The sequence below is a fragment of the Falco rusticolus genome, chromosome 4, assembly GCF_015220075.1.
Source record: "Falco rusticolus isolate bFalRus1 chromosome 4, bFalRus1.pri, whole genome shotgun sequence".
In the NCBI taxonomy this organism is placed as follows: Eukaryota; Metazoa; Chordata; class Aves; order Falconiformes; family Falconidae; genus Falco; species Falco rusticolus.
In genome coordinates this window covers 26,007,103-26,026,451 of record NC_051190.1, presented here as the reverse complement: position 1 = coordinate 26,026,451, position 19,349 = coordinate 26,007,103, and the positions used below count along the sequence as shown (strand labels likewise).

The 19,349-nt window shown below is 56.6% G+C and overlaps 1 protein-coding gene across 1 annotated transcript in view; it reads left to right on the top strand.

Annotated features, from left to right (window-relative positions):
* RAB26 (RAB26, member RAS oncogene family) overlaps positions 1–18,990 on the top strand; it is a 32,856-nt gene extending 13,866 nt beyond the window's left edge. The window contains exons 3-9 of the mRNA XM_037387047.1: positions 11,231–11,272; positions 12,176–12,242; positions 12,585–12,637; positions 15,150–15,215; positions 15,385–15,441; positions 15,898–15,974; positions 16,231–18,990. Coding sequence (XP_037242944.1) covers positions 11,231–11,272; positions 12,176–12,242; positions 12,585–12,637; positions 15,150–15,215; positions 15,385–15,441; positions 15,898–15,974; positions 16,231–16,333 — 465 coding nt within the window. The 3' untranslated portion in view covers positions 16,334–18,990. The remainder of the gene's footprint in view (positions 1–11,230; positions 11,273–12,175; positions 12,243–12,584; positions 12,638–15,149; positions 15,216–15,384; positions 15,442–15,897; positions 15,975–16,230) is intronic.
* Positions 18,991–19,349: the final 359 nt, after the last annotated feature.

Sequence of the window (19,349 nt, the reverse complement as noted above, 5' to 3'; positions counted from 1 at the left end):
CAGGCACGCTGTCCTCCCACTCAGGAGGCTCCTTCCCCAACTCCTTCCCTAGACCTGCCAGTTTGCCGACATGGCTTCGGAAAATGTGGCTGATGTGATGGGACCAGGGCAGGGCTGGGAATTGCTTCCCAGTGAACCCTGCTGCACTGTGTTTGGGAGAAGGGGTGCTGCCGTGCATCCTCGTGGTGCATACCAGTGGTGCCTTGCCACGGGGCATCCCTGCAGCCCATCCCTGCAGTGTATTGCCATGGAGCATCTCTGTGGGGCATCCCTGCAGCACATTGCCACGGTGCAGGCACAGCAGCAAACAGCAGTGGCAGAACTGGGGGAGCCAGAGCCCTAAGAGGGGTGACCCCACTTTTCTCTGCCCCAGACCAGAGGTTTGTGTTGTGAGGAGGGGGAATAAAAGAAGGAGACCGTCCTCTCTCCCTGTCCCTGCTGTCACTGCAGTAGGTACGTGGTGCTCGGCTAAACAGCAGCATGTGCTGGGATGCTCATTGCTGCTGCCTCTCCTCAGGCTTTGCTGACCCAAGAGAGCTGCAGGGCTAGAAACACCCAAAATGTGCCAGCACAACGGCGCTGGAGCATGATCTGCTGCAGGGGACAAGCACTCCCAGGCCTGAGCGTTGTGCTTGGCACTCTGCTGCAGCACCTTTCCTGGGAAGGGACCAGCTCCTGCAGCATCACCCCGCTCCGGGATGCAGAACATGCACAAAAATCAAAGAGCGGTGCCAGCCGTGGTCCTGTGCCATGGTGCACAGCACTGAGAGCATTCAATTTAGTGATGAGGAGCTGAACTTGGAGAGCTGGGTCTTGCCCCAACAGGGGTGCGTGCCGTACCCCTTTGCTTCAGGGTAGATCGCAGCTCAGCGAGGCAGCTCCCTGCAGGGCCGCGGTTCGGCAAGTAGGATTGCAGTTCAGCCCGAACTTTCTTAAATATATTAATGTGCTGCACTGATAAATGTGCATGAATTAATGTGAGAAGTACTTGACAATGCCTAAAATAACTTAATTCCCGAGCAAGCGTTAATGCATGGCAGATGTGTTGTTCCCTCCTGAATAATACACGCATGAGGTCAAACCGCTTGCAAAGGCTCGGTGGGCTGGCAGTGCCGGGGGTCTTGCTGAGGGAGGGGAGTGGGGAGCGGTGCAGCCCCGGGGCCCGGCTGACTCTTCAGGGAATCAGCCCTGCGGCTCGGCACAGACATGGGAATCCTCTCTGGAGGACTGGCCACTCTGGCTTGAGTTGCTGGCTGCAGTCGAGCGTTTTGAGGGATCTCCCTGGTCCAACAAAAAAACAGAGGCACCTGTGTGTGGGTTTTGGTTCCGTTTTATTTGCCAGCGCCTGTGCCTGCAGCAGCGCCTGGCTGTCCGGGAGCACGCTTGCCCTGCCCTCCCAGCCTGGTGCTGCCGCCCGCATCGCCCGGTGCCCGTGGTGGGAGGATTCCGGCTGTTTCACCTCCCCGGGTGATTGCCCCGCACGGTCCTGGCTTTCAGCCGTGCTCTGCTGCCCGGCACAGCCTTGTCTGGTGCTGGGAGCACAACCACTGGTGTTGGTTTAACCAGACTGGTTTGCCTGACTGGGGTGGTTTTGGCAGCGCAGCGTGGAAGTGCTGGCGCTGTGCCGAGCGTGCCACGCTTCCTCAGCACCTCACTGTCTCCAGGGCACGTTTCGCCCTGGTGTGAGCGTGCCGGCACAGCACGGTCAGCACGTCCAGCATGCAAAGGTGACAGTGACCCTGCGGTGACAGGGGCTGCCCACGCTTCTCTGCAGATTTTCATCTGGTGTTTTCTGGAGAACGTCTGCACTTAGGGTGTCAGTTTGCCAGCAGGAGCTGTGCTAGTTTTAGGGTTGGTTTGGTCACTTGGACTTTGGAAAGAAACCACAGGGCTGAGGGGGGGTCCTGTGCTGTGGGGAGGGGGCCAGGGCTCACCGCGCTTCAGCCCTTGCTGCCACCGCCCTGCCCCGTGCACAGGAGCTGCTGCACCGCGACAGAAATGGGCTGGGGCGTCCATGAGCACCAAGGCCTGACATGTGCCGTTCCCTGGCGCTCACTGGACTCTTGCGGACTTTAGAAAATCCCATTACAGTTGTTCAGCTACTCTGTTTTCCTTCCATCCTTTGCAGCTGGACTCGGGTTTGCTGTGCAGCAGGAGCTGTCTGCCTTGGCTGCAGCTGAAGGATGTGTGTGCATGTGTGTGATAAAAAGCTACAGATTCGTTTGTCAGGTTTTTGGGGAATTTTTTTTTTATTTTTTATTTTTTTTTAGGGATGACAAGTGCTATTCAATAATGCTCTTTGCAATGTTGCCTGCAGAAGATGCTGTGTTACTGCCAGATGCTGCCAGGATGTTTGCTGCTGGATATTGAGACCTGACTTTTTTTTAATTGGATTGCAAAAATCTTCTCTGAAACTTTGGGCAGGTTTCCATCCCTTTAGGTGCCGTCCCTCTGATATGAAGAAGCCCTGTAACCTGCAGGTACAGGTACAGCTAATTGCACACACCATGCTGCACCGTGCACGGCAGATCCTGGTGGCTGGAAGCGCCGAGCCTTTCTCAGCAGCATTTTCCTCCCACCACAGTGACCCCACTGCCTCCAGGAGAGCTGTGTTTTATAGCCAGGATCACACCGAGGGCAGGCAGGGCTGCCCAGAGGGCTGCTTTTGTAACTCCAAAACCAAATTATGATATTCTTTAGACAGAGATAAGCCAAATGGTAAATGCTTGGACCAAGCATAACACCAGGAAAAATTAATCTTTCCTAGTGGAAGTGAGACAGCTGGTGCAGGGCTCGAATGCAATTCCTGGGACCCTGTGGCTGGACACAACTAGGCTGAGTTGAGATCACGTCCCCTCCTTTCTGGGGTGGCTTTTCTGCAGGGATCGTCCTATTTATCATCTTTGGAGGTGGCGGAGGATGGAGGATGTGGGGCCAGGGTGCATAGCCCGTGGCTGGCTGTGGTCACCGGGGCTGTGGCAAGTGTGAAGCACAGGGTGGGAGGCCGGTGAGCAGTGAGGCAGCTGGGGTGGGAGTGCTGGGTACAACGGCACTTCTGGCACAAGGACTGGCTTCTTCGACGTAGAATTGTTTAGGTTGGAAAAGGCCTTTAAGATCGTAAAACTTGTGCAAGGCTTTATTTCCCCCCCAGATTAAACAATTCCCCATATAACAGTAATTGATGACCTATTTTTCATTCTCACGGCATTGACAGGCGCTGTGTTTGCTGTAAATGAGAAATGATATCGCAATAAATGCTCTGTAGAGATTCCTGTTCCGCTTTGCAGTGCAGTATGTCCTTGATGAAGAAAATGAAGATAAATACGTTGAGCGCCACGTTACTTATTCTCGGCATTGGCACAGGTCTGCGTGAGCCATCGCTGCCCCCTTTGTTTCCAAGGCGGCCTGGTTTAGAAGTAAGCACAAATAATTTTAAAAATATCTCTTCTATTATAAAGTAAAAAAAAAAAAAAGAGATGGAAGGGGTGAGTAATGCAGCCCAGGGTGGTGGGGGAGCTGCCACAGCCTGGCCCCAGGTGGGGAGGGGGGATGCAGCTGTGGGCTCCATCCGATGCCGGGACCCGAGGTCCCGGGAGCTGCAGGGATGGGCTGCAGCCTTCCTCTGCCTGCTCCTTTTTGGTGGTGTGGCTGGTCTCCAGGGCAGCCGTAGCAGATCCTGTCTTGTGGATTTTCAAGGGTGGAAGCCCCAGTTTCCCTAGCTGCTTGTGGGGCTGGGGGCACAGGCTCGCCCCAGCGTGGCGGGGACGTCTGAAAGCCTCGCACGGCCACGTCTCCTGCCTGTCGGGCTTAAAAGCGTCACTAGCCTGAGCCTGGTCTGGCTGTGCCTACTCGAAGGAACTGTGCCCTTGGTCATCCCAGGCACACTCCTTGCTGTTCAGGGGAGCAGCCAGGCTGGGGAGTGAAGCATCACCCACCCCACTCAGCTCCACCAGTGCCGGGAGCTGGCTGGCTGCAGGACACGGCTGCCACGGGCAATGCCAAGAAGCAGAGCCTGACTTTATTTTGAAATCCATGATCCTAACCAGATCCTCTTACCTCTAATCTGTCCCTAAGACAGGGTTCTCTTCTTGCCAGAAAAACCTTTTATTTGCAGACTGATGTGAACAGAAGATGATAAGTCACTAATTCTTCAGTGTGTCTGCTCTAACAAGAGCCTTGACTCTTATCTCCTGCAGGGCTGGCAGCCAGGGAGATGTTAATAGTGTTTTAATGTAGTGGACATGGCTGGCTTTTGACAAAGACTAGTGCTGCAGACGTCCCTCAGGGTTCGCTGAGTGCCACAGGGTGAGGGGAAGGGGCTGCGCTGCCCATGGAGGCGAGGGGCTCTGCAGGGCACGCAGAGGGTCTGTGCCCACCTGGAGACCGCAGGTTGGGGTGATTTATACAGGGCAGAGCTTGTGGCTTCTCCCACCTCGCCTGCAGCGTGTGGGGATGGTTGTGCCCTGGCCAGAACCCGGCATGCAGCGGGAGAGGGGTCACGGTGGGGTGACCCCTCGGAGGAGGAGGATGGAGGGCATGTAGGGCCAGCTCCAGCAGCAGAGCAGATCAGAAGTGCTGTCTGCTGCAAGGTGCCACGTTAGTCTGCTTTTTGTGGGGTCTGCTGTTGGCCTGAGCGGTGAGCACCGACACGCTACCGTTTCTGAAAGGATCTTGGCACCGGGAATCCGTGGCTGTGCTGGAGCATCTCTGCTGCAGGCAGGAGTGTGCAAGTCCTGGGGGGAAAAAAAACAAGTCAGAAGTTTCTATTCTTAGCTGCAGAGTGCAAATGCACAGAGCTGCTGAGGAAATTAATCACCTGCCCTGGAAGATGAATGGTCAGGTTTTCTCTGTGGCCAGAGGATTTATGGGACGAGGCACAGGGAGCCGTGGTGGGGTGCACTGCCTCCCCGGGTCTCCCCAGGCGTCCCCAAGGATGCGTGCAGGGCTGCTTGGGCACATTGCTGATGATGGGACAGCTGCTCCGCAGCTGAGGAGGAGGGTGATCACTGAAGATGTTTCCCAGTACCTGGGCCATTCTCCAGTGGAACTCAGAACGGCTGGAGTAGGGCCACATCCAGCCACACCGTGGCACATCCTTGCATCCATATCGCGTCCCTGCCCCACTCTCCCCATCCCCAGCAGCTTTCCGCAGGCTCCAGCACCGTGCCAGGCTGTTCTCTCCCCTCTCTTGCAGGGAATGTGCTTCTGAAAAGGGTTTTTCCCGAGCTGGGGGTGGTGGGCTGGCTGCATGCTCCAGCGAGGTGCTTCGTGGCAGGAGGAATGCGTGCACTGCACCATGAGCAGCCCTGCCATACCAGGCTTTGAAATCCTGTGCGAAGTCAAGAGAAGAGCTTAGCGCTGCTTTCTTGTTGCTCTGGTCTCTGCTTATGGTTGCTGAAACTTAAATATTTATTCCTGGTTACTGATTGTCTTGCTGAAGAGATCATGATTTCGGAAGTGCTGGTCCTCAAGCAATATCACCTCCCGCTCTCATCCCTTCGGGTACCCCCCAAGCAGCAATAACAGGAGGTTTTAAAACCAGCTGCTGCCGGGGCAGTGGCACCAACAAAATCCCCGGGCAGCATTTTCCTGGAGGTCGGGCTCGCTGTGGTGGCCTTGGGCATGGCCGTGCGTGGTGCTCGCCCTGGCACCGTGCCGGGCTGCCGGGTGCAGCTGCTGAAGCCCGCAGCTGGGGGTGCAGAGGCCAAACCTGCCGGGTGCCCCCCCGGGGGCCCTGGGCTCGTGCTGAGCTGCTGTCGTCCTCCCTGTGCCATGCCGGGGTTGTACCCAGGCCGTAAATAATGCATGGCTGGAGACTCAGAGAAGCTCCAGCTCCACAGTGGAGCCTGCTCGGATGGTCCATACCCGAGGCAGACCCATGTCCTAGCATCCCAGCACCCCCCCTCTGGGCAGGCTATGTTGGCCAGTTTGGTTTTGTTTTGGGGTTGCATTTTGGTGGTTTGGTTTGGTTTTTTTTGTTTTCTCAAATGAAAATGAAATGTTCTCATTTTCAGTTTCAAAAATCACCCAATTTGGCTCCTTTAATTTTGAGGGACCAAGGTTTTACAGACCTGCTTGTAGCAAGGGAGCAGAAAGGGGGGCTGCTTCTGGAGCCCTGACCTTGGCGAGGGGCCGGGCTGTCCCTGAGCCAGGCTGCTGTGGCTGGAGAAGATGCTGAGCCACTAGGACCAGCTTGCTGGCAGTGGCACACACGTATGTGGGAAAACTTCAGGGTTTTAGTGAGCAAATTTAATGCAGTGTCCTGCTGGTTTGGGCAGATTTCCACATCGATCCTTAATCTATTTTTGCAGCCACTTTTGGAGGTGGTGTTTGTCTGTCTGCTGTAGCCCCATCACAACTGCAGCGCAGTTCCTCCCAGCACAGGAGCATTTTGTGCACACAGAAGCAGGGGCTCCTTGGGCTTTGCCGAGTGGGAATTTGGATCCAGGTCCTGCCTTGGCACAGGACTGGGGTCCCCCAGCGTCCCTTCAGCCAGCTCGCCCCTGCTGTGCTGCAGTTCTTTTCCTGGGTTCCTAACATAAAGGGATGCCCAAAGTATTGCCCGCTCCCCACAGCGATGGGGACCTGACAGTGTGCACCCTGGTGAGGTTTGCTGAGTGGTGGCACTGCCAGCCCCGCAGCCCAGGGCACTGCCAGCCCCGCAGCCCACAGCAGAGCCGTTACTGCCGCTAATTAACCCAGCCAGTGCCCAGCCGCCTTCGGTCAGGTTTGATGTATTTTCGCTAATGCAATTTTTTCCCCTTTTTGCAGGAACTCGCCCCTGGTTGGCCGCAGGGGCTGCCTCCAAAGCACACTAATGACATTTGGCGGGGTTTTTTTCTTTCCATCATAAAAGTGGAGATGGAGGTGGCCAGGGGCCAGACCCCCGCCAGCACTGGGGATCAGCCTGCTGCGGCACAGGCGCTGGCACAGCTGCAGCCCCTGGCAGCAGCGACAGGGACGGGTACCCTCACCCCTGCTGGTACCCCGCAGCCCCGGGGTTCCTCTCCTCTCCTCCTTTCCAGGCAACAACGCCAACAGTTTGGGGAGAAGCGGGGCTGCGGGCTGGGCGCACCGCGGTCCCTCAGCCAGGCCCCCAGCGCTGCCCATCTCCTCTCGCTTTTATGCGGCTGTGCCTGGGATGTGCCATCTGAGCAGCACCCACCCGCATGGGGGATGCTCTGGGGGGTGGGTGCTGGTGGGTGCTCCTAGGCAGCATCGCTGGAGCCAGCACCCATCAGAGGCGCCGGGGAGCCAGGTGAGGGGCTCCCCTGGTTGGAGCCTGAATGATGTCAGCCAGCAGCTTTCCATTTGTCAGATTAATTATGAAGTGAGCTAATCCATGTATCCAATTTAATTTTTAAGGCTTTTAATTAATGAGTTAATGCGTGGAAAAGCTTGGGGGAGGCCAGGCTGTCATGCGGTTGCTGACCCTGGGTTATAGTTTTCACCAGTGTGGGCTCAGGCGCCTGCAGCTGTGCCGGGAGGCACCGGTTGCTCCCGGTGAGGTTCACCAGCACCAGGGGAGCGGCATTACCCAAAGTGCAGCCACTCAGCAGTGCCTGGAGAGCCGAGCAGGGCAGTAGCCCGGCAGTGGGGGCAGTGGTTTGGGTGGGAGCATCGTCCATGGCAGGGTGCGTGTTTCAGGGAGCAGCAGGTTTTGCTCCACCGCAGGCACCTTTGCTCTCTCCTTTCTGCCTCTGACCCGCTGCTCTTGTGCAGTCGCTGGGGCGGGATCACGCCAGGGCTGCAGCCAGCAGTGCCCTTGGTGTGTTGCTAATGCTGCTCTTAATTGAGGACCATCTGCACTTGGCAATTTAATTTTTCCTGCATCTGTAAGGTTCCAGCTTTATTTATCTGACGTCCTGAGGATTATTTAACTTACGAGCATCATGTTCCTTCGACAAAGGCACTCCAGGCATTCTACTGCATCCCCTGCTAGAAGATATTTTAATAACATTGTTGACTCCCCAGGAAAAAGGACACATTAAAAACTGAAATTGTGAAGGGCAACAACAGAGCTGAGTTGTGGGGGTGGCTTTCCTGCCCGCTTTTGTAGCGGGTGGCCTGCTGTGAGTATTACCTCTATTATGTTAAACTGTGCAAGATTGAGAATGAACCTTGAGCAGCACAACCGCTCTCCTTGCTGTTGGGCCTGGCAGTGTATTTCATGTTTCACTGCACTGACACACATAAGTCTTTTGTCTTTGGATGCTTATTGGTAGTTAAACCCCCCAGCTGTGCCTTTGAAGGGCTGTGAGCATGGAATTGAACTGCAGCTCCTTGAAAAAAACCAGTAATAATTGGAAGCTAGAAAGTTTATTAGCCGTGGTGTGGGGGAAGACTTGGGCATCTGGTTCACGTGGCACTGGCGGGAGCTGCTGTGTGCTGCTGACGGCAGCCCCTGCCTTTTCCCACCCCACTCCTCCCACCTTCTGCTCGCCTTCTTCACCGCTGTTTTGCAGCTGCCCTGTGCTCAGGGGCAGGCAGGGATGCAGGCAGGGGTACAGGCAGGGGTGCAGGCAGGAGCTGCTGCTCTGGCTGTGGCCGCTGCCTGCAGGAGTATCTCTGCAACTGCTCACCCTGAAGCACTGCTCTCTTCCACACCCAGACCCTGGGGAATCCATTTTTTTTCCCCAGCCTGGTCCAGCAGCACCTGGGTCCACGTGCAGGCTTTAATTAGGTTTGAGCATTTCCCCCCACTAGAATGTAGGTCAGTCGCAATTAGTATGAATCCTGCTGCTGCCAGCTTTACTGTTAATTAAGTTCCTAAAGTGGAGGTCAGTGCATGAGGTGCAGCATCAGAGCTTCAGCGTTTTTGGCTGCTCACCTGGTGTTTTGTTGGGCTTGGCTGGTCCATGCTCAGGGCTGGGGCCATGTTCTCCCTCCCTCCCCCTGGCTCCCACTGGCTGGTCACCCCTGGAACATGGCCACACTGGGGACACGGCCACACACCTTGGCACAGCCACCCCTGGGTGCGCACTCTCCTCCGAGGTGGAGGTGCTGGTGGGGCTGTGCAGGGAAGGGCACTTGTTTGGTGCTGGTTTTGATGTGAAGCTCCTAGTGTCCTTGTCCCTTGTCATCAACCATCACACCAAGTGTCCTTGTCACCTGTGGGGGCTGCTGGTGCTTGTGCTGAGATCCAGAGCAGCTCTGGGGCCAGTGGGGAAATGCAGAGTGTTTTCCACCCTCTGCAGCCCCTGGCATGGTCCCCGGCTGGTGGCTTGGCAGCTGGTTGCCACTGGTGGGGGACAGCATCTGGATGAGCATCGCACCGTGCAGAGCCCAGGGCTCCCAGCCCTGTGCCTCACGGCATGTGCCAGCACTGCGGCACCAGGACCTGCAGGCAGGACCCGGTGTTTTGGGGGACAAGCTGAGCTCAGACAGCAGATCTTCTGCAGAAAGTAAATCTGCCCTGTCTCACCCACAAAACGGCTGCCCGGCAGCATGGTTCTGTCTGCTGGTGTGCTCCTCTGCTTGGATTTTCTCAGCAGCGTTCACTGTGGCCTGTGTTTCCACCCCAGGGATGGCTCGTGGCCGTGCTCCCCCAGGAGCTGGCGTGCCGAGGGGCCGGTGAGTACCTCGTGGCAGTGGGAACCCTCGGTTCAAAGTACTTTGAGCCTTCAGCAGCCCCGGCTTCGTGCCCTGGGCAAAGCCTCAGGTCTGTGCATGGGGCACGACAAGCCAGTCCCGAGCCCCCAGCTGGCTCCCCGAGTGCTTTTTGGCTCTCCCACCCCACAGCCTGGCTGCCTATTTTTACCGCTCCCAGGCTGTGAATCACTTTGCTCCCTCGTCTCAGTTGTTGCTTTTGAAGGTATTTATAAACCGTGATCGTCTCCCCTGCGCCTGCTTTAGCAGACTGTAAATTTAGCACTCTGGCTCACTCCTGCCCTCTCCTCCTCGCCCGTATCCTCGCTGTTTGGTGAGTGTAGATGTGCAAGAGCCGAGATGCTCCCTCTGCCCTAGTTAAAGACATCAAAACAGCAACAGGACCCTCACCGGCACCGTCCTGGTGGGGTGATGCTGGGCACCAGCATCCCAAGGTGCCTGGTACTTGGTGCCGAGTGGCATGGGATGCGTGGGGCTGGCTCCCGGCACACGTGTGCTGCCGTTTGCCTGGGAGGGTTTTGGTGGCACTGGAGCTGGTGGTGTGGCCAGTGCTGGGGGCTGTGAGCCAGGGCAGAGCCCGTGCTCCTGCCGGTCGGTGCTGGGGAAGGCAGGGAGCAGGGCCAAGCTGGTGGAGCCCAGCCAGGCTCTGGGTAGTCCTGGCCATCCCATGGCCATGTGCCTGCTGTGGAGTAAATGGGATTTAAACTGGTCATCACCAGAGCAGCAAACAGCTGCCCCGTCCCACTGGTGCGCTGTTCCCTGGCTGTGTTTTCATCACGTCCTACTAATTACTGTGCTAATTTCTGTGGATCTAGCAGGCAAATTAATCTTTTCTCTGCTCCTTCCCCAGGGACCGCTGGATCTTTAGGATTGCGTTTGATTAGTATTTGGAGAGCCTGCTGCAGCTTGTCAGGCTGGCAGTCGCTCTGTGACACAGTCAGGATCTGTTCCCTGCCCTTGCTGGCCAGCACAGCCACCCAGAGGGGCACGATGGGCTCCCCGCCACGGCCCCACGCTGCTCCCTGCTCTGCGGGGCAGCTCCTGGTGCTCCCAAGTATCCCTTGGCTTCGGGGAAAGCCCCGCAGGGCAGCATGGAGGGGCATCTCCTCCTTCCCACCTTTCCTGCTAAAAACAAGCAAAACTGTGAGTGTGGGGGGAACAAAAACAGAGAGAAACCAGTGCTCATGGAGAGAAAAATGAGTATAAACGGCAGGAAGAGGAGTTATTTTTAAGTTGCTGACGGAATATGGAGTAGTTGGCTGTGCCTTTTGAAGGCCATTAAGATGGGATGCTGGTGCTATTAATTTATTGCCAGAGGTCTTCTAGCCCGAGCCGCACGCTGCACTAAATCAGCCTTGCAGACGCGAGGGTTTAAGTATCCAAACAGATCTGTAGCTTGCAGTGGGTGCAGGGAATGAGCTTCTGGCTGGGCCAGGGTGCAGATGTCTCCAACAGGCACCGGGACCGATGTATGCGAGTTTAAAAAGCGGGGAGGGGAGTTCAGCCCGAGGGTTTGGGAGGAAATGCTGCCTGGGATGGGGGCCGGGGTGTGCATCTCCCCAGGGTCCTCGGCATCCCACAGCCATGCTTGCCCCTCACCAGCCTTTCCCTTCTCTTTCAGAATAAGGTGCTGACGGTGGATGGAGTGAAGGTGAAGCTGCAGGTACGTCCCTGTGGCCCCAGTAACAGCTCCCTCACGTCCCCCCCCGTCCGTCCCCCCTCCTTGGGTGTTTTGGGGCTGGCCAAAGCCCCTTGGCAGAGAGGCACCCCAGAAGCAGGTTCCCCATCTCCATCCTTTGCCTTCGCCTCTCCCACCCCAGGACAGCCTTATGAGCTGTTTCAGCTGCTCTGTCCCCTCGGCAGGAGCCAGCTGGGAGCTGGTCGGATCATGGCAACCCCCGTCCCGGCCCCCCTGCCCCCTCACTGCTCGGTGACTGCAGCTGGAGTCGGTGAGCCCAGAGCAGCACCTGCGGGGTTTGCCCGGCGTTTCCAGGTGGCTTCTGCTTTGGGAGAGCCAGAGGATGGTGAGAGGGATGGAGATCCTCCGAAGGGATCCACATCCCTGGCTCAGCCTGCATCCAGCCTGCAGGACACACAGCAGGTTTTGTGTCCCCCCGCCCCCAGCCAGAGCGGCTCCAGCCCCCCCTGAGACCCAACTGTTTCTCTGACCCCTTTGCCCGGAGCTCAATAAAGACATTAGCGCTGATCTTCCTCTAAGAACCACCGTAGCACTCTGCAAATGTATTGCTGCATTAAAAACTGATAAATTAAATTAACGAGTCCCCACACATCCATCTGCTAGATGGATTTTTCGATTAAGGAACATGTCGGGAGCCCTTTGCCACGCACCATCGTCTCCCCGTGCTGAGGAGCAAGGAGGTGCTGCTTCAATATTTGTTCCACTTGTCATTTTTCCTATTACTCTCCCTAGAAGCAAAAGGCTGAAGAAGCTTCCTGGGGTTGCACCGTGCCATTGGGTTTGGTGCTGGTTTTGGTGCCGGGCGGTCCCTCTGCCTGCCCAGCGGCGGGTCGTGGCTTGACCCCTCTGCTCCCATCTGCCTTCCAGATCTGGGACACGGCCGGGCAGGAGCGCTTCCGCAGCGTCACCCATGCCTACTACCGCGATGCCCATGGTAAGCACGGCCACCCCGCTTCCCGGCTCTCAGGGCCCCGGGCCACCACTCCAGGCCAGGTGAGTCGGCAATCACTGGAGTGGTTTCCCCGTAGGGAGCAGCCGTCAAGGATGGAGGAGCCTCTGCATGTCAAGGTGCAAACACTGGGAGTTTAAGGCATTCCCTGTGGTAGATTTAAGCATGTTGCTTAAGATTTTACAGCAGGGACCTCAGCGGGGCTTTAAAACCACATCCCCAGGCATGACCTGCAGTGGGGGAGGGGCACAGAGCTGGTGCTGAGCCATGGGCTTGGTCGTGCTGCTGCCCAGCACTGGCACTGACGCTCCATCCCTCTCTCTGCAGCCCTGCTCCTCCTCTACGATGTCACCAACAAAGCGTCGTTCGACAACATCCAGGTACGGCAGCACGCCCCAGCGCCTGCCGCGTGTCCCTCGCCTGCAACGGGCTGGGTCGCAGTGGGTCAGCGCTGGGCAGGGGTACGTGCTGCAGGAGGCACATGTTGGGGGTCAGAGCCACAGTTGTTTCCAGAAGGGCTGTAGTTCATGCCGAGCACCTGTCTCACGGTGGGTCTGCCTACAAGGACACCAGAGGACAGGTGGAGAAGGTTTTCCCTTTCTTAGCAAAGAAAAGGGGTGACACATTCACTTCACCAGCAAATTAATGCTGCGTGTAATTAGCACCGGCTGGAGAGCTTGCTGTGGTAAATGAGCATGGGCAGCTTTACTGAGTGGCATGCTCCCTCATCTTCCTCTGCACCTTCGGGTCCCAACGGGTTGGGCTTGGGCACCACATTGCCCCTGCCCGCCGTAGTGCCAGGCGTGAGCAGGCGAGGGGGCCGCATCCTGCTGCATGCTCCTGGCCCCCAGCAGACCTGCCCTTCCTGCCGGCTTCTGCGGAGTTCCTTGTGCTGCCTGAGCCTGCCCCTTCCCACAGACTCAGCCCCCCCCAGCTGACCCTGAGCCCCCGCATGGGTGCTTCAGGGGTGCTGGGGAGCAGTGTCAGAGCAGAGGGCTGTTAAATCTGGGAGTGGGAGCAGAAAAAATGCTGCTCGTGGCCATGTTGCTGGGGGGGGGGGGGGGGGTGAGCAGGAGGACTGGCCTCGGAGTCCCCTCCTCGTGTGGCTGCTGGGGGCCACCCACGCCAGCACTGGCAGTGCCGTGAGGCCGGGGAGCAATTAGCCTTGAATGAATAGGACGTAATTGCTCATGTCCTGGACACAGAGTACACCCTGTGTGTCTGCAGCGAGCAGGCTGCGCGCCTGCAAAACCACCCTGTTCAATAGTGCAGGCGGTGCTGTGCGGCGTTAACACCCCTGAGCAGGGAGCCGTGATCTGCCACCCCCTGACTCCCTGGTCCTGGATGCCTGGAGCATCCTTCTGTCGGCAGCCCCGCGCCTGCCACTGCCCTGTGCCCACAGTCCTGCCACCCTGCTCCCGTGTCACTGGCACTGGGAATGGTTCCAGCAAGCTGGGACTGGCCAGTGGTGGCATTTTCCAGCCTGTGAGGAGCTGGTTGGCTCAAGGAGAGGCATCTGCTGCCGGGCGTAATGGAGAGCGAGTGCTGGTTGCTAACCAGGCTGCGGGTCTGCACTGAGGTGGTGATGCTGCAATGAGACTGATAATCACTTGGAGGTTTCACACTGCTGGGTAACGTGGCCCCACCTGCAGCATCAGCTCTCCCAGCCCCATGGGGACATGGGAGGGATGTCCGTGGGGCACACGCGGCCCCACAGGGAAGAATGAGCACCCAAGGCATTTGCAAGGTGCTGGAAAGAGGGATGGAGGGGGAGCAGTGCCAGGAGGGAGCCGAGAGGGTTTGTCAGAAGTGACTGAGTGTCCCTTGGACCAGCCCATCAATGGAGCCAAGTGGCCTGAGCCCAGCTGGGCTGCCATGGGGTCCCAGGGCTGCGTCCACATGTGGTGGGCTTCTGCGTGTCATCCGTGACAGGCTCTAATCCTGCATCATCCCTCACTTCCCTGGCTGGCAGGGTGCTGATGCAGGGTGCTGATGCTGGGTGCTGATGCAGGGTGCTGCTGCGCAAGGAGCGGTGGTGGAGTGGGGACCACCTGGCACTTGCCACAAGCCCTGTGTCGGCACTGGGAGCCGGGGCACGGGCTGCAGCAGCGCTGCCCACCCGGGAGGCAGCAAACGGCTGCTCGCACCGCGGGGTCAGGGATTACAGGGAATTAGGGCAGGTTTGATTAGATTAGGATGGATTAGAGGGCAGGGAAGTCACCCCATGGCTCAGGGAGGCAGGTTCAAGCCTGCCGGGATGAGCGTGCTCAGCACGAGGGCAGCATGTGCAGGACACGGGCATGGGGCACGTCCCAGAGCAAACCCTCAGCCTTATCCTCCAAAAGAAGGTACAGTTGGACTGTCTCACCTGAGGGGGAGTTTGGGTTGAAGTCCTACAAGCGGCTGTGGTCAGACAGAGTGGGCTGCAGAATGAAAGGCTGCATTATCCTTGAAAACGGGGACCTGGTCAGCAGGCACAGCGCTGGCTTTGCTTGGCAAAGTGGGTCCCCGGGGACTCAGTGGCACCCTGGGGTGCCCACTCGCCCACAGGGCTCTCTGGGAAAGGGTGTCCTCGGAGCCTGGTCGCTGGCTGGCTTCTCCTGCCGATCCGCAGGGGCAGCTCCTCTCCCCAGGGTGCTGCTGAATTGCGGGGGCTGTGGACCGGCTGCTCCCAGCCTGCAGCTCCCCACCCGCACAGCTGAGCTCTGAGCTGGGCCTTTCGTTCTGCCTCTGACCCCCAGCCCCCTCTTCCCTGTGTCCACGTAACGCCCTCCGGTAGTGCTTGGGGCGACAGCCTTTCCCAGTGAGGGTGCCCGGTACTGGGGCAGCTCCCCATCCTCCTCCTCCCTCCAGAGCTGCTGCCCACCCCCCTCTCTGGCTGTCTCTCTCCAGGCTTGGCTGACAGAGATCCATGAATACGCACAGCAAGACGTGGTCCTCATGCTACTGGGGAACAAGGTGAGCCTGGCTGCGTGGCTTTGCCAGAGCCTCCTCTTCCTCACCTGGTGGTCCTGTGATGGAGCCGGGCTGCAGCCACAGGCGGGGGAGGGTCTGAGGGGATGTAGGGGTCACCTACTGGTGACCTCTCAAATCATCCCAAATTGCTCTTTGTCGTTACTGTCGGCAGGTGGATTCAGCCCAGGACAGAGTGGTGAAAAGGGAAGATGGAGAAAAATTAGCCAAGGTACGTGAGGTATCCGTTGCTGCAATGGAGCTAGTTGTTGCATGCGCTGACCAGGGATGTGCGAGCACACCAGTGCATACTTGGTGATGTACACCAGTGAAATGGTTAACTGGCTTTAATGGCAGTTAAATGGTTTTGTCTGGCCCAAAATACCTCTTGGGAGTACTTTGCTTTTCTTCCCTTTTGCTGTCCCTCCTCTTCTGCTCTTCCTCCTCTAAGCTTCCACTAACGTTTGCTGCTTCTTTGTCTTCCAAAACTATTTACCAAGTTGTGTAAGAAGTGCCCGACCTGTGAACCTTCACTAGATTTTCCTGGCCCCCACGGCAGCGCTCCTCTCCCAGGGCAGGGTGTGAGCTCCTGTGGCCGGCACTGGTCTCCATCGGGCTTGGCGCGAGTTGGGAGCCCCTGGGAACACCCCAGCTGACATTTCTGACGCCGATGTGTCTTGTCCCACAGGAGTACGGAGTGCCCTTTATGGAGACCAGCGCAAAAAGTGGCCTCAATGTCGAATTAGCGTTCACAGCCATTGCAAAGTAAGTGACTGGTGTGGCAGCTGTGCTGGGCGCCTCGCCCGTGGTGGGGACAGCAGTCTTGGAGATAAAGGCTGGCACTGTCACCCACCTTTTTGTTCCTTGGTCTCCCACCTTCAGCTGGCAAGTCCTTGCCATCTCACAGGAGAAATCGCTCATCAGGGGAGCTTTAGCCAACCATCTAGACCAAGCTGGGTCCAGCCACGCTGGGGCAGGCAGCGTAGGGCAGAAGAGTAACACATTTCTCCCCTGCCCGCAGGGAACTGAAGCACAGGTCCATGAAGCTGCCCAACGAGCCCAAATTCAAGCTCCACGACTACGTGAAGAAGGAAGTGAGAGGCTCCGGCTGCTGCAGGTCCTAATGCGCTCGGTGCATTGTACAGAGACTCATGCCAAGTGTTTGTGCGCCGCGCTCCCTCCTCGTGGGCAATGTGTGCATGTCTGTCTGTCGTGTCTGTATCTGCCTAGAAGGTAAGCTGAGACATGGGGAATGAAGCAGCAGCAGAAAAAGCTCTCTGGGATGGGGTGGGCACTGGCTGTGCTGCAGCCACATGCCAGGCGCTGCTCCCTGAACCCCCATCGCATCCATCTGCACCGTGAGCCCTTTGGCTGTCCTCGCCGGTCGCTCCCACCTGGCTCATCCTGATGCAGGTGGGAGGTGGGCGTTTGGGAAGGGTCTGCTGGGGGCTGGGGTCTCACTGCTGCTCCCTCCGGCGCAGCGGCAGGTGGTAGACCCGGCTGTCTCCGCTTGTTCAGCAGCAGCCAGGAGCACGGTGGGGCATCTTTAACGTTAGTAAGAGTTACGGTGTGAGGTAGGGGAACAAACGCCTTCTCCCCACCAAACATCTGGGTAGGAAAAAGTCCTGAATTCCCTTTTTTCCCCCCGTGTACCTGGAAGGCAGCTGCTCAGAGCCCTGGCCTGGGGCACGCAGGGAAGGCTCGTTTTCAGGGTAACCGTTTTTGTAGTTGCTTACTTCTGTCTGTCCCACTTGCGCATGGTGTAAGACACCTCCTCGATGAAGGTTTCTCCTCTCCCCTGCAGAAGACAAGAGCTTAGCTGTCTGTCCGAGTGAGCTCCTGCTGACCTACCTGTTGTACAGAGATTTCCTGAATGTTTAACTGGTTGGCGAAGGCTTTGGTTCTGCCGTTCCTAGTACTTTAATTGAGAAGAAATCTAATGTATTGCAGCTTATTCTAAATACTTTCATGTAAGTGTGGTAGCGTTTTTAGACTGCAACAATGCTTTGATATCTCCAAAGTTCTCTTGGGACAGCTTTTAACTGAGGAAAGCTGGGGGAAGGCTGTAGGCATTGATTTTGCAGGTTTCAGACTCTCCTGCCAGCTCTCTTCAATGGACTGCTCACCTCTTTGGTCTGTGTCAGGCATTTGGTGCGCTTTTTTTTTTTTTTTAAAAAAAAAAAAAAAAAAAGCTGCACTCCTAAGTACAAATTTGAATTTGGTTGAAGTGTTTGGCCTTTGGCCATTTTCTTCTTTGAAAATTACACACACACCAGGTGCCCGCTGCACTGAACCTCCCCATGCCGCCCTAAATGGAACACTTTAAATAATGTAACCCATCCTTCATCCTTAAATAAAATAACACATTCTCCAGCACCCCAGCCAAGCACCAGCTCTCCCAGCAGTTGGTTCAGGTGGCCCTGCCCCTTGTTTTGCTCAGGGCATTAGCTCCAGCGCTGCATTCCTGACGTGGCCAAAGACCCTCTACTGCATGCAATTCAGAGCTCCTTGGTGAGCTACAGGGAAGTGAGCAGCTACTGCTTAAAGGGGGTCCAGCACAGTAACAGTACGAAAAAGGATCCTAAAATAAACCTACTGAGAATGGAGCATTTTTCCTAAATAGCGTTTTAGGGAGAGACAAAGTCTTTCAATTGTCTGATTGAAATTTTCACCTTGACCCACTCTAAAAGGTGGCAATGCCTGCTACAAGCACTCCTTTAAGTTTGCTTGCAAGTAGCAACAGAACACAGGGAAGGATCTGGAAGTTTTTCAGGCAGGCGCTGTCAAGAAGTGTGCAGGAATCTGTAAGACGGGCTGTTTCAAGCTGCTTTGGTGAGCTTGGCTGTGCTCCTGTGGCTGCTGCCCGACCAGCGTGTCCCTACATATAGCTGCTTATCTTACAGCCACCTCCATCCCCATCCTGGGCTGCGTAGCACGCACTGGCTGGCTGAGGTTAAGAAAAAAAAAAGGGATTTTCCATGGTTCTGAGCTTCCTAGGTACTGGTGTGCTGGTATCCCAGCTGTGCCGGGAAGGGCTGACCGGGCAGAGGCAGGGAACAGCAGCCAGGCAGCTCCGGCACAGCTCCGTGCCCCGACTGCCTTTGGCTCCGCGTTTTCCCAGCCTGACCCCAGCAGCGCAGCAGCAGCCCCCGTCCCGAGGTGTCTGAGGTATCTGAGGTGTCCCGAGGTGCCATCGCTGCGCAGACACGCTGCCCCACAGGGACCCTCCCTAAAGGCAAAGATAAGCAGCAGTTTTCCCAGTGCTCCCATCAGGGCGCTGCCTTCCCTCCTCCTCGCAGGGCAGGAGAGCCTTGCGTCCTGCCGGTCTTGAAGAAAAAGCTGACAGCTCTCAACTTACTCCATCAGTGTGGGACTAAATGCAATTTAAAACCTAATTTAAATAAGGAAGATGTAAATGCTGCCCTCTGGAGTACTTTAAATATGCCTGTTGGGAGCTGGCTCTGCCGCAGCAGACATCACAGCTGCGTTCGTGGCATTAGACCCAAACTCCAAGGCAGGCTCGGCCCCATCCCTCCCAGTTCCAAGTCCCATCTGTAGGACTGGTCTCCCAGTGCCTGCACACTGACCTTGCCCCAAAGCTCCTCCTCGGACTGTTATTTGGCATCTTTTTACATGGGCGTTTACTGCCACCAAGCGATGAAGAATTAATTGTTCAGTGCATTCAAACAAGCCAGAGGATTTGGCGTTACATGCGACTTACCATTTTTGTTGGCTCTTGTTTACAGCTTTTCATTCCTGTTAATAAATTTTTTTAATAATCTTTGTGGCTACAGTGGTGTTTCGCCTGTCCAACCTGCACACCTGTGCTGTTTTAATGTTTCACGTCGCTCAGCTTATTCATGAACCCATCTAGAACCTTCCATTACCAGCATGGGTTCAGGTGCTCCAGTGCACGCAACAAGAATTACCTTAATCTGGCTACTGCTGTGAAAGATAGTTTAAAAATGTTTCTATAAATACATTAGCAACAAAAGGAAGACTTAAGTAGAAGCTCCATCCTTTATTGGATGGGGCGGGGGGACAGTGACAATGAGGAAAAGGCTGAGGTCCCTCATGCTTTCTCTGCCTCAGCCTCTTAATAGTAGGAGCCGTTGCTCTCTGGGTACCCAGCCGTGGGTG